Source organism: Pollachius pollachius (assembly GCF_949987615.1).
Source record: "Pollachius pollachius genome assembly, chromosome: 5".
NCBI classification, from domain to species: domain Eukaryota; kingdom Metazoa; phylum Chordata; class Actinopteri; order Gadiformes; family Gadidae; genus Pollachius; species Pollachius pollachius.
In genome coordinates, this window is record NC_136938.1 from 6,959,280 (window position 1) to 6,974,772 (window position 15,493).

The window sequence follows — 15,493 nt, forward strand, 5'->3', positions numbered from 1 at the left end:
CCGCCCCCCGGCGAGGCTCCGGCCCGCGCCAGACCCCCCGCCTTCCGGACGCCCGAGGGAGACCCCCCGCCGGGCAGACGCCAGACCCTCTCTGTTCCCCCCGCCGCCTGCAGGCGGCTGAAGATGACCCGGGAGGAGGAGAGGAACGGAGAGAAGGAGAGGGAGCAGGAGAGGGAGCAGCAGAGGGAGCAGCAGAGAGAGCAGCAGAGAGAGTACCAGAGGGGCCAGGAGAGATGCAGGGAGAGCGAGAGAGACAGAGAAAGGGAGCTGGAGATGCAGAGAGAGAAGGAGAGAGTGATGGAGAGAGAGAGAGACAGGGAGAGAGTCAGGGAGCTGGAGATGCAGAGAGAGGAGGACCGAGAGAGGGAGAGAGAGATGGCGAGAGACAGGGAGAGGGAGACAGACAGGGAGAGGGAGAGGGAGAGAGACTGTTCTCTGATCGCCCAGGCCGTGCAAGACATCAGCCGGCTGATCCAGGAGAGGCTGTCGCTGCCCTCGTCGTCGCCCCCCACGCACAGCCGGAGTGGCTACACCCTGCGTCACACACACTGCACCACCATCACACACACTGTCCGCACGTACACCCCCGGCCCCGCACACCCCACGCCTCAGGGGTCCCCCGTGGCCACGCCCCCAGACGGCGCCCGCACGACAGCTGACGCCCACCGGCCCACCGTTTGCACAGAGAAGCCCCCCGTGGAGACAGCCCACAACGGCTCTCACTTTATACTTGAAGACTCGACGCGGCCGAACGGCCCGTCCCCCCGGTCCCGCGCCCCCCAGTGTTTACATCCTCCTGCCCCCCCTCCGGGGGACCCCAGCGGCCGTGCTCCCAGCCATACCTCGCCCCTGGAGAACGGCCTGACCTCGACTCCGCCCCACGGCCGGACCCCCGCCGGCCCCGGGTCCAACGAGAGCCAGACCCAGTATAGTGGCCCGGCCCTGCCCATCCCCCCGCAGAACGAGAACCTGGCCCCCCCAGGGTCGTCCAACTCCAGCTGGACCAGTCTGGAGATGACGCCCCCAAGCACTGTACTGGTAAGGGGCAAGAAAGATAAAAGGCCTGACTCGCCTAGCAACCTCCTTGGTCCTTAACCCGACCCCATCTAGGCCGCACTGAGTTCTAAGATGGAGCCAAGATGGCTGTGAGATGATTCAGGCCCCTAGGAGAGACTGCTCATTATTGGAGAGACGTTGTACTTGAAAGTTTAAGAATCGCAGGTGTCCTCAGGTGTTGCGTGATGATATGTGAGCTGATATACATATGGGTGTACAGAGATTATACGTGTTTATTCATTAGAAGAGCAGCTGTACAGTGACAGCTTGCCGGGGGGAAACTTGCTAACGACTGTAATACAGGTTTACATACCAGCTGCCTCAACCCCCCCCCCCCCTCTTTCTCTCCCACAGAGGTCTCACAGCCCCTCCCCCTTGCGGCCCTGCAACAGCTGGAAGAAGCAGAACCGACACTCGCTGGACGGCATGGCAACCAAGGCCTTCCACCCGTGCACTGGCCTGCCCCTGCTGTCCAGTCCTGTGAGTGGCACGCTCGCCATGGGTCTCAATACAGGGCTATTGACACACTGGCAAACCCCATGGCAACACACAAACACACACACACAATCACACATTCCAAATGTATATAAACATTCCTGGACATTCACTCCTGCTCTCACACACGCGCAGGACGTGTGTGAGCAATTAGGACTCCGTGTCTGGCTGGTTGAGTCACAATTCTGACTTGTGTGTCATGCACACACGCACATGCACACGCACACGCACATACATACGTCCACACATAGACACATATATGTATCCACACGTTTACACATATACACACAAAGTATATTAACAAAGATGCACATGCACACAGCCTTAGCAAGCTAAGCCGTGAGTAAACTCACGTTGTTTTCTGACGTGAGTCAGAAAACGCACGCACACACACACACACACACACACACACACACACACACACACACACACACACACACACACACACACACACACACACACACACAGCCATAACAGGGCTTACCCACTCATCAAAGTACGCTGCTGTTGCCTCTGTTTGTCCAAGACACAAAACAAACTTGCCGACATGTGTCTAAATATATATCTATAATTTACGTGTGCATACACAAGGGAAGCACACCCCACCACACTGGTTCAACCGTGACCTTCAATCATACTCACGTTTCGGCTGGTGTGTCAGGCGACACGTCTCCCTCTTAGTTCCTCTTGGTCCTCAGCTGTGTTCAGCCCTTTAAACTGTGACTCACAGTCGCCACCCCGTACAGCCTCAGCCCTCTGGCTGTTTGTCATAAAGACGCACACAGACTGTGCAGAGGCCTGTGGTTAGTTAGCGGGTTAATGAAACACACTCACATACACAAACACACACACACACACACACACACACACACTGTGTGATGCCATGTGCCGGAGCTGCATCTCATCAGCAGACGGTCTCTGTTGTACCGCGTCTGTGAGGTCACCAGGCTGCTTCCTGAGCTCTCTCTCGCTCTCTCTCGCACTCTCGCTCTCTCTCCCTATCGCTCTCTCAATCTTGCTCTCACTCTCACACATGAACCACTGGGAGGACTCTTAAAGTGCCTCGCTCATAATTAAAACCCTCGCGTGTTATATGTACTGGCACGCTCCAAAATAAGTTGCTCAAATCCCTCTCCCCTCCCTGCCCCTATGTCACGATAAACCCACTGCCCTCCTCTCCTCTGCTGTCCACAAAGAGATGTCCATCCATCTGTCCAAAATAACTTACCGCTTCTACTGGAGGAAAACCAGTAGAACCGGAGGGGAACCGGAGGAAAAACAGTAGTACCTAAGGAAAACAAGAAGAATTGAAGGGAAGGGCCTTTTTGGTCCCCGGAGATGCTCCAAAAAATGTTCCGTCCACTCCTCGTAAATGATAGGAAACTCCAAGCACACATGAGCTACACTGGGAGATGAAACAAATGCTTTCTGCCATCACTTACCACTGACCGTATTTTGTCGTGTGTGTGTGTGTGTGTGTGTGTGTGTGTGTGTGTGTGTGTGTGTGTGTGTGTGTTTGTGTGCGCGCCCCACAGGTTCCTCAGAGGAAGAACCAGACGGGCTACTTTGACCTGGACGCCTCTCTGGCGGGCTGTAACGGTCTGCCCTGGGCCTCTGGAAAGAGGTACACATCCCTTCCTCACCGGGCTCCACCCTTCCCCTGCAGCTCCCAGGATAACCCCACCCAGAGTTAGTTTTGAGGCACACATTAGCCCGCAGGCTTGCTAATTGTATGGTAAACAAGTGGAGGCCCAATCCATGGAAGGTTGTTCACATGGCCTTTGAACTGAGAGGAAGCCACATCTTGTCAACACAGTTGAGGAAGTGTTGTTGTTATGGGTCCTTTACGCTGCCACCTGCTGAACCTCTACTGTACTGCGCCTGCATATAATCCCAGACATTAAGCTCAAAATGGCAGATAGTGCTCTGGTCTAGTGGCTCTCTGAGCTCTACAGCACCTCCCGCATGCAGAAGGCAGGATGAGAACTACAGTTGCAATGCAGGCAAGGGCTAGCAAACACATGACAAGCAATCACCCTCAGGACTGATGCTCCCTGTTGGATAGCTCTAGAATAGATGTTGAGTGTTGTTGCTGGTGGTTCAATTTGGTCATTCGATAAACACTTTGTGTGTGTGTCCAGGGTGAGTATAAAGAGAGGAGAAGAAGTCACAGAGGAATCCCATCAGCTCTTCAGTGCCAGTGCCCCCCCGGCTGGCCTCAGTCTCCTTGGGAACTTTGAGGTACAGACATATGTACACACACACACACACACGAACACACACGCACACGCACGCACGCGCGCGCGCTAACAAACGCACAAATGTTTGAGTCTCCATTGAATCCTGACGGTGTTTGTGTGTGTATCCAGGAGTGTGTGTTGAACTACCGCCTGGAGCCCTTGGGCAATGTGGACGGCTTCATCGCTGAGGTGGGGGCCAGCGGCTCCTTCTGCCCCAGTCACATGACCTTACCTGTGGACGTGTCCTTCTACAGCGTCTCCGAAGACAACGCCCCCTCGCCATATATGGTCAGCCTCCCTTTTCTCATTGTTTACTTCAGAAACGTAGTGGGTTACTGTGTGTGTGTGTGTGTGTGTGTGTGTGTGTGTCCACTAACATTATGCATCATTAGTTAAATTATATGAAGAGTGAATTCTAGCCAATCACCTAAAAATATGCCGGATCTCACTGCTTCACGTGCGCGTCTGTATGTGCGTGCGTACGTGTGTGTAACATGGCGTACCTGTCGTCCCGTCTCACAGGGTGTGATCAACCTGGAGTCGCTGGGGAAGCGAGGCTACCGCGTCCCCCCATCTGGAACCATTCAAGTGGTGAGGCAACGCTGTCTCCTGTCGTCTGTGTGGGGCGAGACAGGGAAGGGAAGATGTGCAGCATAGAATCAGAACAATGACAGGGTTACCCTAGTGACCGCAGGAAAGGGAGACCCCTCTTGGGGAAAGAGCAGTATGGCATCACACATGCAGAACTGTCCGGAAGAGAGGGGAAGGGATAACAATAAAATGTCTGCAAATATCTAAGAAAATATCATGTGTTATGTTTGTCTGTATTATTGTTTTTAACATTTAATTTAGATTTTAGTCAAAGCAGAGAGGTTAACCTTCTGTAAGGTAGCCATGCATATAAAGCATTTGCTTATTATCTGTGTGTCGTTGTTTTTATCCAAATTGAACGCAACCCTTGCAGGTTAAACTCTACTATGCATGTGCAATAGAGTACTGGAAACGCTTATTCAACCATCTCCGGGGTCACTAGCATACTTCATTAAGATAATTCACAGTCCGCCGAATGGCAAATGCACACGCTTAGACATTGATAGGTGTGAAGTGAAGTGCTCATTAGCTGCTCCGCCCCTGGCTGTCCTCAGACCTTATTCAACCCCAACAAGACGGTGGTGAAGATGTTCGTGGTGATGTACGACCTGCGAGCCCTGCCCGCCGGCCACCAGACCTTCCTTCGCCAGCGGACCTTCTCCATTCCTGTCCGCCGGGGCGACGCCCACAATCACAACAGCAGGAAGCCCCTCCCACTTGGACCAGTCCGAACTCTGCGCTACCTCATCCACCTGAGGTAGGCGGGGTCTCACTCTCTCTGTCTCTGTCTCTCTCGCTCTCGCTGTCTGTCTCGTCTTTGTCTCGACTCTGTCTCTCTCTCTCTCTCTCTCTCTCTCTCTCTCTCCCTCTTTCTGTCGCTGTCTGTCTCTTTGTCTCAACTCTTTCCCGTCTCGTCTCTCTCTCTTCTCCCGAACCCACTTCTCTCTCTCTCTCTCTCTCTCTCTCTCTCGCTCTGGCTCTGGCTCTCGCTCTCTCGCTCTCGCTCTCTCTCTCAGATTCTAATTTGCTCTCATTCCAGCTGTTGTGTCGACCTGACCATGATAGTCTGGTAGTCTTTGCCACTTTAAAGAGATGATATTATACAGTGGGGCAAAAAAGTATTTAGTCAGCCACCAATTGTGCAAGTTCTCCCACTTAAAAAGACGAGAGAGGCCTGTAATCACCAGTTTCATCATAGGTAAACCTTAGCTATGAGAGACAAAATGAAAAAAAAAAATCCAGAAAATCACATTGTCTGATTTTTTTAAGAATTTATTTGCAAATTATGGTGTAAATTAGTATTTGGTCACCTACAAACCAGCAAGATTTCTGGCTGTCACAGACCTGTAACTTCTTCTTTAACAGGCTGTTTACCTGTATTAATGGCACATGTTTGAACTCCTTATCAGTATAAAAGACACCTGTCCACAACCTCAAACAGTCACACTCCAAACTCCACTATGGCCAAGACCAAAGAGCTGTCAAAGGACACCAGAAACACAATTGTAGACCTGCACCAGGCTGGGAAGTCTGAATCTGCAATAGGTAAGCAGCTTGGTGTGAAGAAATCAACTGTGGGAGCAATTATTAGGAAATGGAATACATACAAGACCACTGATAATCTCCCTCGATCTGGGGCTCCACGCAAGATCTCATCCTGTGGGGTCAAAATGATCACAAGAACGGTGAACAAAAATCCCAGAACCACACGGGGGGACCTAGTGAATGACCTCCAGACAGCTGGGACCAAAGTAACAAAGGCTACCATCACTAACACACTACGCCGCCAGGGACTCAAATCCTGCAGTGCCAGACGTGTCCCCCTGCTAAAGCCAGTGCATGTCCGGGCCCGTTTGAAGTTTGCTAGAGAGCATTTGGATGATCCAGAACAGGATTGGGAGAATGTCATATGGTCAGATGAAACCAAAATATAACTTTTTGGTAAAAACTCAACTCGTCGTGTTTGGAGGAGAAAGAATGCTGAGTTGCATCCAAAGAACACCATACCTACAGTGAAGCATGGGGGTGGAAACATCATGCTTTGGGGCTGTTTTTCTGCCAAGGGACCAGGACGTCTGATCCGTGTGACGGAAAGAATGAATGGGGCCATGTATCATGAGATTTTGAGTGAAAACCTCCTTCCATCAGCAAGGGCACTGAAGATGAAACGTGGCTGGGTCTTTCAGCATGACAATGACCCCAAACACACCGCCCGGGCAACGAAGGAGTGGCTTCGTAAGAAGCATTTCAAGGTCCTGGAGTGGCCTAGCCAGTCTCCAGATCTCAACCCCATAGAAAATCTTTGGAGGGAGTTGAAAGTCTGTGTTGCCCAGCGAAGGCCCAAAAACATCACTGCTCTAGAGGAGATCTGCATGGAGGAATGGGCCAAAATACCAGCAGCAGTGTGTGAAAACCTTGTAAAGACTTACAGAAAACGTTTGACCTCTGTCATTGCCAACAAAGGGCATGTAACAAAGTATTGAGATGACCTTTTGTTATTGACGAAATACTTATTTTCCACCATAATTTGCAAATAAATTCTTTAAAAATCAGACAATGTGATTTTCTAGATTTTTTTTTTTCATTTTGTCTCTCATAGCTAAGGTATACCTATGACGAAAATTACAGGCCTCTCTCATCTTTTTAAGTGGGAGAACCTGCACAATTGGTGGCTGACTAAATACTTTTTTGCCCCACTGTATATCAAATCTGGAAATGGATATGTTCAATTGTGATGCTCATTCAAATTGCTTGCTTGCTTGCTAGAGGTACTTTGGAAATAATGGAATTAGATGTAAAAGTGTCCTTCATTCTCATTTTTTATAACTTACTTTATTACGTTTAGACATTATCATAGTGCGACAATAACAGAAATCCTAGACATAATCCTTGTTTCTTTACGGCTTGGGAACAACTGGTGTTACTGTCTAGATCTAGCTATACATTAAAAAATGTGCAATTTATACGACCGCTTAGCTGTCATGCACCTGTTGTGGTACGTAATATCTTCCAAGACGAGTTCAAGAACCTCCCTTTTAAAAGTTTATGAAACAATATCACCCTGTCTTCCCATCCCTATTTTCTTTCCTAACTTGTCTCCCTCTTCTTCTCCCTCCGTCCCTCCCCCAATAGGTTCCAGTGCTCCAAGTCCGGGAAGGTCTACCTCCACCGGGACATCCGTCTGCTCTTCTCCAGGAAGTCCATGGAGGTGGACTGTGGCGCCGCCTATGAGCTCCAGTCCTTCATCGAGTCCCCCGCCGACCCCCCGTTCTCTGCCCGCTGCTGAGCCCCTCTTGGCCCCAGCCTACAGCTGTCGCCAGAGGCCCCCCCCCATCCCTCCCTCCCCATTCATCCCATGCTCCAGTTGGCCCCGGGGCCGGTGTCCAGACGCGTGACAGAGAGCAGAGGGCTCGCGTTGACCTTGAATCCTCACTTCAGGGTCAGCGCCCAAATATAACGGCTGAGCTTCCACCCGGAGCCTTGACAGAAAGCCTTCACATGAGGGATAACAACATAGGATGAGCGGGACTAAGTACAGCCTGCTTCTGGATTGACGTAGATGGGAGAACAATAATTAAGGGGTTTAAATGTAGGACGCCCTCTCCCTTAGATGATCCGCGCCGTCTTCTACCACATCAGGAAGCATCTGGTAGATGATGGACAGAAGGAACGGACAGCCAAAGTACAATAAAAGACACCACATGTTACGCTAGGGGGAAACACCCTTGCGATTCACCCTTTGAAGCTGTAGGTTGAACCCAGTCGACCAGAGAGAACATTTCTGTTTTTCAATAATACGGCAAGGTATCAAGATTGTTATTTTTCCGAGCAAACTGCCTTCTTTTGGGGTATTCGTATTGAGAGTGTCCCCCCTACCCCCCCCGAATGTGTGGCTCAGGGTGAACCTAATCCAAGGAGGGCATGGATGATGGCTGATTCGGGTTCTGGTCTTGAAAACGTGCTACCCAGACACCCAGAGCACTCATGGACCACTGAAGGAGTAACTGCAATCAATCACCCCTGAGCAGAACCAACAGGATGTCTCCTTCCCTGACTGGAAACGAAAGAAGAATAAACGACAGTGATATTCTAATATTTGTTTGTACTGATACAGAACCACTTTGTTGGAAGCAATAGAAGGAATAACATTAGTTTAGTGGTTACACATTTATTTTTCAGTTTACCATCATTTATTTAATATTTAAATGTATATTTCAGTTACTACTCATGTGACATTTGTCGTGCTAAGCATTATGATGTAGTGCAAACTCTGTAAATCATAGTATGTATTTTTTGACATTAATATTCAGATCTGAAAAAAAGTATATCTATATCTTATAAAGCAATCCTTAAACCTGTGCAATGTCTTTGTTTTCTCATTTCAATGACTGGTTTCTCATAAAACTCGATGTGTCGTATAGAACTATTGAACATGGAACCGAGACAGACAAATACCTAACAAAATTTAGATACTGGCATGCAAGTTAAATCTCGGTGTTAAATATTAATTAAATGGATTGCAATACTGGTACTACCCTCATATTGTGCTTTATTACATGCATTCACAACAAAAACATGCACCATTTCAGTTTGCAGTTTACTGTACTTGCCAATCAAGGCGTGATAGCTTGTATAGATACATGCTATTAATTATTATAACGCATTGCAGTTCATTGAAAGAGAATTAGGTTTTTAAACGAAAGATCTCAGATGTACATTGATAAAATAAATTGTCACTACAAGTGTCTTTCTCCGCATCGCTTCTGGTATGGCCAAGGATTTGTTTACATGTTAGTTAGTTAGTTAGTTAGTTAGTTGAAAAGGTGGTGAAAGTCAGCAGCAGCAGCAGGCCAGCTCGACGCCCCATTATAAGAACCTCATTACTTATGCAGAAAAACGTGACGTCATATATCCAGGCTACCGTGTTGCGCGCTAGGAGCAGACTGTCCGCGAGCTTCTTATGGGGACGGAAAGAGCGCGGTGAGAGAGTATCTGTGTGTCGCTAAGCTAATCATCTCATACTGCTTGGCTAGGTAGATATCATTTAATATGTCTGATATCAACATCATGTCGGAGGATACCGAGGAGACAAAAGTGACGGAAGAGGCCGAGGTCGACGAGAAAGTAAGTTGACAGCTCATTGTCACGCTAACGGTGCCCTGGCTAGCGGTGGCTAATTGCTACAAGCTAACTCTCATATATACTTTAGCTTGACAGCTGCTAGCTGCTAGCCTCCTCGGCCCCCTAGCCGCTAGCCTCTTGTGTTGACATACGTGCCGAGGTCAGTAGTCGTGTCAGTCGAGCGATAAGAAGGGCGGGCCGGTGTTTGGATAGATCAGTTAAATGGTTGCTACATAATCAATACATAGGCATCGGTACACGGCTAACCGGTAGCGTTAGCCCAGGTGCTATTGACCCGCACGGACTGTCCGCCCTCGGGGTTAGGGTTAGCCTACATGTCTTAGCCTACATGTCTTGTCCTTAAAGATGTTGGCCCTGGCTTGGAGGTTCAGCGGACTGTTGGTCGTATCTTATCTCAAACGGAAGAACGAGGACAGATCAGCTCTGCTGTCGTGTTTCTCCTGGCCCAGTGTTCAACATGTTTCAGTCGTGCACATCTGAACCCACCCGCTACGCCTGCGTTGCCCGGAGCACGACCGATCATCGCATGGGGAATATAATGGGTCAGATGTTGAGATGGTTGACGTGTCAAGAGTCCCATCATGCCTTTTTATCACTAAAGTAACTAGTGTTGACATGTCAAGACACTCAACATGTCTCCTCACTCACTACAAGTAGCTTGTGTTGACATGTCAATCGTGTTTCTCCTGGCCCAGTGTTAAACGTGTTTCAGTCGTGCATACCTGAACCCACCCGCTACGACTGCGTTGCCCGCAGCAAAACTGATCATCACATGGGGAAAATAATGGGTCAGATGTTAAGATGGCTTCTGCATGACTGGTGTTGGGTGTTTGCAACTCCCTACGAGATAGGCGTGTTGTCAAGAGGCCCAACAAGTCAATAATGTTGACATGCCAAGAGACTCAACATGTTTCACCACTAGAAGTAAATATTATTGACATGTCAAGTGACTCAACATGTTTCACCACTAGAAGTAAATAATATTGACGTGTCAAGAGACTCAACATGTCACTGAAATGAAATCGGACTGAGTTAGGGAGTGTTGACGTCATCAAGAGACTCAACATGTAATATCGCTACAAGTCACTGTCTGTTGACATTCATATTCTTTTTCAGGAGGAAAAGGTGATCAGTCCTGAAAGGGCAGAAGAGGCCAAATTGAAGTCCAGGTATCCAAGTCTAGCACATAAACCCGGAGGTTCAGATCTTCTCCGCAAGCGGCTGCAGAAGGGAGTAAGTGGTTCACCTCTTCAGTTATTTTGACATAACTATCAGGATATATGACTGATACGACTGATGTATTTACTAATATATATGTAAAGTAATATTCTACGACATGACTAAATTACTTCATTACATTGCCTGGAGAGGAAATCAATAACCAGCCTTTTAAACATGTTGAATGATATTATTATATCATGTTTTAATCCCTGCCCCACTATCAACAATGTGTATAATACTTTAATCAAGGGCTTACATCTGTAAGTGCCATCTTACAACTACTGTGCTTTACTTTTCTTTGCATCTGATTTGCAATAAATTATTCATGATTGACTTCATGTTCAAGTAGGAACGTTGTTTTGCAATGAAGGAAATAGGATGACAAGCACCACAAAGAACTGGTCTGTGTGGTCAAACTGCAATATCCGTCTCTCCTGGCTTCCTGTCCCCATCTCCGTACTGACTGACTCACATTGATTCCAACAGATCAAAGCTCTATACTGCTATTGTTCACATTTGTTGCAGGCGGCACGCTAAATGCTCTAAGGCAGAATCTGTACACGGAAGTAATTTTTCGCAATATTATACAAGAAACAGATGTTTTAGTGAAGCCGGGAGAAACAGCTACGTTGGTCTGCTCAAACAGACCGGGGTGGAATCTTCTAATAAAGTTTGAAAATCATATACGTTTTTGAATTGAAAAATAAGGTACAACCCAAAACATTGCCACCACTAACGCTGTTTCATTCTCTCCACAGCAAAAGTACTTTGACTCTGGCGACTACAACATGGCCAAAGCCAAGATCAAGAACAAGCAGCTTCCAACAGCTGCTCCGGAGAAGACTGAGATCACCACAGGAGACCACATCCCCACGCCACAGGACCTGCCCCAGAGGAAACCATCCCTGGTGGCCAGCAAACTGGCCGGCTGAGTTCCCCTTCAAAGCAAGAACCAAGGCCCCGCATCAGCTCCCTGTACCTCTCCATACTCCTATAAAACACCTACACACACACACCCACACCCACTTAAATACCCCCCACACACACACACACACACTTATATACACACACACACGCGCTTCCCGTAATACAACCAGTCCCTTGGACTGACCCCGCCCAAATGTAACCCTAGTGATCAGAAAGCCAACTGGCTAACCCGAGACCCCTCCCAGCACTCCCACCTGCTCTGTTGGGTCCTCCTGCCTTCCTCTCTCCCCTCTACTCTCCCTCCTTATCCAAGCTGACGCACTTGTTTTCCTATCCCTTCTCCCTTGATCCACTGCCCGCATGTATGCTTCTGTGAAAGTCCGGCCATCCTTATGGTACACGTGATCAGAATGATAACCCAGTTTTTTTGTGTGTAGTCGGAGGGTTCCAGTATAAAGACACCCCTCCATTGTTTATCAAAGTGTACATATTCCCCCTTTGGCACAAAGGAAGACATCGGCTTTTAGTAACTTTTACATTAGAGATGTATAATTCACTGTATGTCCTAAATTATGCTCCTAATGTGCTTTAGTGACTGACTGCAAATATTAACCACCTCCACTGATCGTGGCAAAGATCACATGCTTTTCTTTCCTTTTTTCTTCTCTTTCCTCTGTTCTATAATTGAGAACGTGGGTGTACAAGACAGACTACGCGTCAGAGGCCATGGTTATTGTACCAAACTGCATGTGGGTCAAAAGGGCTCCATTAGAATAAGACCTTCCATTTCCAAGCTGACACACTAGCGCTCTGAACAGACGGACACGCGTTTAAGCCAACAGAATCAGGGGCTGCAAGTGGCATGAAGGAAGTACCTTCAGGTCTGTTTCAATATTAAACCTTGAAGAGGGTGTAAAGTCTGACCTAATTAACCCTGTTAACCGCTGTCTCTGCAACTCCCATCTGTGTCCCTCGGAATCCCTGTTGCTCTTCAAAAGTACAGAATTTAAAAGGTATTGTTTTACAGAAAGAATTAATCACAGACTGGAGCACTTCTGTCCACCTTCCTGTCAAAAGTCAACATCCAAACTGCATCCCAATGCCCAACACAAACACAGCAGGCTCATGCTCGTGGTGGGCTCAGGACCCTGAACGCACAGTAGACGCTGAATGAATGTAGAGCTATTGTAGCTTAGCAGAGTCAATAACTAATGTGCTAATCAAACGTTATTATTGCTGGTATTTCTCGATGCTCTAAAACCAAACGTGAAATTTTGTGTCTTTCGCGGTGCGTGAGGGAGGCGGGGAGGAGGCCGCAGAGGATGTGAACATTGACCATGTGTGCTGATGGATCACATGGGTGTCGGTAGTCTAAAGGCTCTGCTGTCGGGACTAATGATGTTTGCTCTGCACAATTTGGTCCTTGCGTGGTTCACCATATCAAACGCCGCTCATTTGCAGAGCTCTGCCAGTCATGGTAACAGATCAGAGATCAGATCAAGAGAATGCATAACTTTATAGATCAATGCTCCGATAGCTGGGACCACCACACCGCTAGCCAGCAGATTAACATAATGGGAGAAAGTGGCAGCAGTGGTTTAGAGAACGCAGGACCTCCAGACTGATGATAGGTTGACTGGTCCTTAGGGCCAGCTCTGGAGCTGTTGCTGATTGTTGGCCCTCTTCGTCAGTCAGAGTTGTGGAGCACTGAATCTGCCTGCGCTGTGCATGTACAGGTTGCCCGGCTGTCACGTTGTGCCATTTTGTTTTGTAAATAAAATAGTTTTGCACAAATGTGTCCATTTAGTCGCCTTTATTTTCTGAATTTGGTCTTGTAAAAAGTGTTTTTTAAGATTAATAGGTTTCATAGCTAAGTCACATAAACCTATAAAGGGGTCATGTTCTTTAGAGATACTTTAATGTGTTTTCTGCCCCCTGATGTCAAGAAACTTTGAATAGATATTTGTTTGTTTGTGCAAATATATGTATATCAATAAATGTGTGTGTATATATATGTATAAATATATGTGTGTAGATATATATATTAACTATTATATATATTTATATATATATAGAGAGAGGGAGAGAGGTATTATCGATATAAATTATATCCATCTAATATTAACTTGTCAACTGCCTCCCGAGTCCACGCCCATACACGGTGACGTCACTGTGACCACTGTGGGGCGCCATTTGACAGGTTTAGGAAGCCCGGGCAGTGATTCACTGTATCCATCATACCCAGAATGCAAAGTGAGACGCCAAAAAATCGGGCTTTTCAGGTGATGTGGGTGATAATGCAACGTCTTTAAGACAGCATCTAAAATATTGGCCCTCTGGTCCCTGTATTGACCGTCTACCGATTCCCATGCAGAACCGCGGCTCACTGATCTTGTAGCATATAGGAAGGACAGCGAGACCACCACCATGGCAGCATCGGAGCTTTACACAAAGGTAAAGGAGGGCTATATTAACGTTGCAATGCCGCTGATCCTGTCATGAACATTGACATGTCTTTCTGAAGAGAGGCATGCTTTCCAAATCTGCTAAGATGTTTTCTGCACAGCTGTGTTTGTGGGTCTGTGCGCGTGTGTTAGTGTATGTGTCTGTGTTTCTGCTTGTGTGCGTGTCTGCTTACGCGGCAAAATGAATTCTTCATTATTGCGAGCTCGGCGATGATTTCCAATGAATGGGAAGGTTTGAAAGGTGGCCGTGTGCTCCCATAACAGCGGCCCGACCAGCAGCATGCTGTGCAGCAGGGTCTAAATATAGACGGGTGGTTTAACGTTGCAAAGGGTGCAGCTGACAAAGCTCACAGATGCGGCAGAGGTCCACCACTACTTCATGTTTCTGTCCCGACTTTCAACGCACTGGGACGGATTATTTAGACCAAGTTAAAACGCTCTGAATCGGTGTATTTGGTCTAATTTGGTGTGCAAAGCGTGTGCGTTTATTCTGCCATCGGTGTTGTTATTGAGCGTCCGCCGCTCGGCCTTGTTATTCTGCATGGGCTCTCACTGGAGGCCGTCAGAGATGATGCATAGGCGGTGCCAGCCGTTCAGGAGACTCGGTCATATGCCCCTTTTACCCTTTTACATCATCTGGCACATTATATTTGGACAAGTGACATAGGTTAGGCTAAATAAAACACAACGACTTGTATAGCAATTTATTTTACATAACGATTTGTCAGCCTCCGTGTATAACTATCTTATGAGTCTTTGTCGCTCGGGTACCAACCAGTGAAGTGGGTTTTATATTGGATGTTTTTATAGTCTGGATATTCGTGCTACCACCTATGGGTTGCTCCCATATGATACAATTGTTTTGTTGTTTTGAAATCAGGGGACAATGAAGAACAATTGACATCCTTTTGATTTCCATTTCTGAGATACTTTTAATACAAAGGAGTGCCAATATTTGTCCTATGTAATCGTGGAGAGGTCTACCTCCATATAATGCACAGCAACAAGTATGGCTTGCATTTATTACAATACAACTATTTGTAATTCATTTCAATAAGTCTGAAATATGACAGCTGTCAGACCCTGTTACCCACAGAGGTCAAACCCAATTTCATCTCTGCTTTGTCGGCCCGCTAATTTTTCCATGCCCTCTTTTTAAAAAAGGTATACTCCTTTTATGAATCTTGCCAAATTGAATAGCCCATGGACCATGTGACCCACAGATGTCAAATAACTTTATTCCCTAAAGGCCCATTAACACCCTACGGTAAATACGGATAGGAACCCTTTCATCCGGTCCCGGAGGTCATTTCGTCCGTCAGTGGGTCCGTTGCCTCTGAGCTTACAACCCGGAGT

General features: G+C 47.5%; 3 protein-coding genes across 4 annotated transcripts in view; all 3 read left to right on the forward strand.

Moving 5' to 3' along the window:
- The window catches only part of atosa (atos homolog A), a 31,637-nt gene extending 22,897 nt beyond the window's left edge, over nucleotides 1-8,740 (forward strand). Inside the window, exons 5-12 of the mRNA XM_079737167.1 lie at nucleotides 1-1,038; nucleotides 1,411-1,536; nucleotides 3,087-3,175; nucleotides 3,693-3,792; nucleotides 3,921-4,079; nucleotides 4,314-4,382; nucleotides 4,937-5,139; nucleotides 7,515-8,740. The exon at nucleotides 1-1,038 is cut by the window's left edge and continues 868 nt beyond it. Of these exons, the coding sequence (XP_079593293.1) occupies nucleotides 1-1,038; nucleotides 1,411-1,536; nucleotides 3,087-3,175; nucleotides 3,693-3,792; nucleotides 3,921-4,079; nucleotides 4,314-4,382; nucleotides 4,937-5,139; nucleotides 7,515-7,668 (1,938 nt within the window). The 3' untranslated portion in view covers nucleotides 7,669-8,740. The remainder of the gene's footprint in view (nucleotides 1,039-1,410; nucleotides 1,537-3,086; nucleotides 3,176-3,692; nucleotides 3,793-3,920; nucleotides 4,080-4,313; nucleotides 4,383-4,936; nucleotides 5,140-7,514) is intronic.
- Nucleotides 8,741-9,312: 572 nt separating this feature from the next.
- On the forward strand, nucleotides 9,313-13,456 carry arpp19a (cAMP-regulated phosphoprotein 19a). Its single transcript, XM_079736285.1, has 3 exons — nucleotides 9,313-9,506; nucleotides 10,641-10,757; nucleotides 11,504-13,456. Exons 1-3 carry the CDS (start codon nucleotides 9,432-9,434, stop codon nucleotides 11,675-11,677), a joined length of 366 nt encoding a protein of 121 aa, XP_079592411.1. The 5' UTR covers nucleotides 9,313-9,431; the 3' UTR covers nucleotides 11,678-13,456.
- Nucleotides 13,457-13,965: 509 nt separating this feature from the next.
- myo5aa (myosin VAa) overlaps nucleotides 13,966-15,493 on the forward strand; it is a 52,859-nt gene continuing 51,331 nt past the window's right edge. For both annotated transcript variants that reach the window (XM_079736679.1, XM_079736680.1), the window contains exon 1: nucleotides 13,966-14,126. In XM_079736679.1, the coding sequence (XP_079592805.1) occupies nucleotides 14,100-14,126 (27 nt within the window). In that variant the 5' untranslated portion in view covers nucleotides 13,966-14,099. The remainder of the gene's footprint in view (nucleotides 14,127-15,493) is intronic.

Bases quoted from the DNA above. Each gene is read 5' to 3' on its own strand.
- arpp19a (XM_079736285.1), top strand. From the start codon at position 9,432: ATGTCTGATATCAACATCATGTCGGAGGATACCGAGGAGACAAAAGTG. The intron at 9,507-10,640 runs GTAAGTTGACAG...ATTCTTTTTCAG, and splicing joins AGGCCGAGGTCGACGAGAAA to GAGGAAAAGGTGATCAGTCC. The intron at 10,758-11,503 runs GTAAGTGGTTCA...TTCTCTCCACAG, and splicing joins GCAAGCGGCTGCAGAAGGGA to CAAAAGTACTTTGACTCTGG.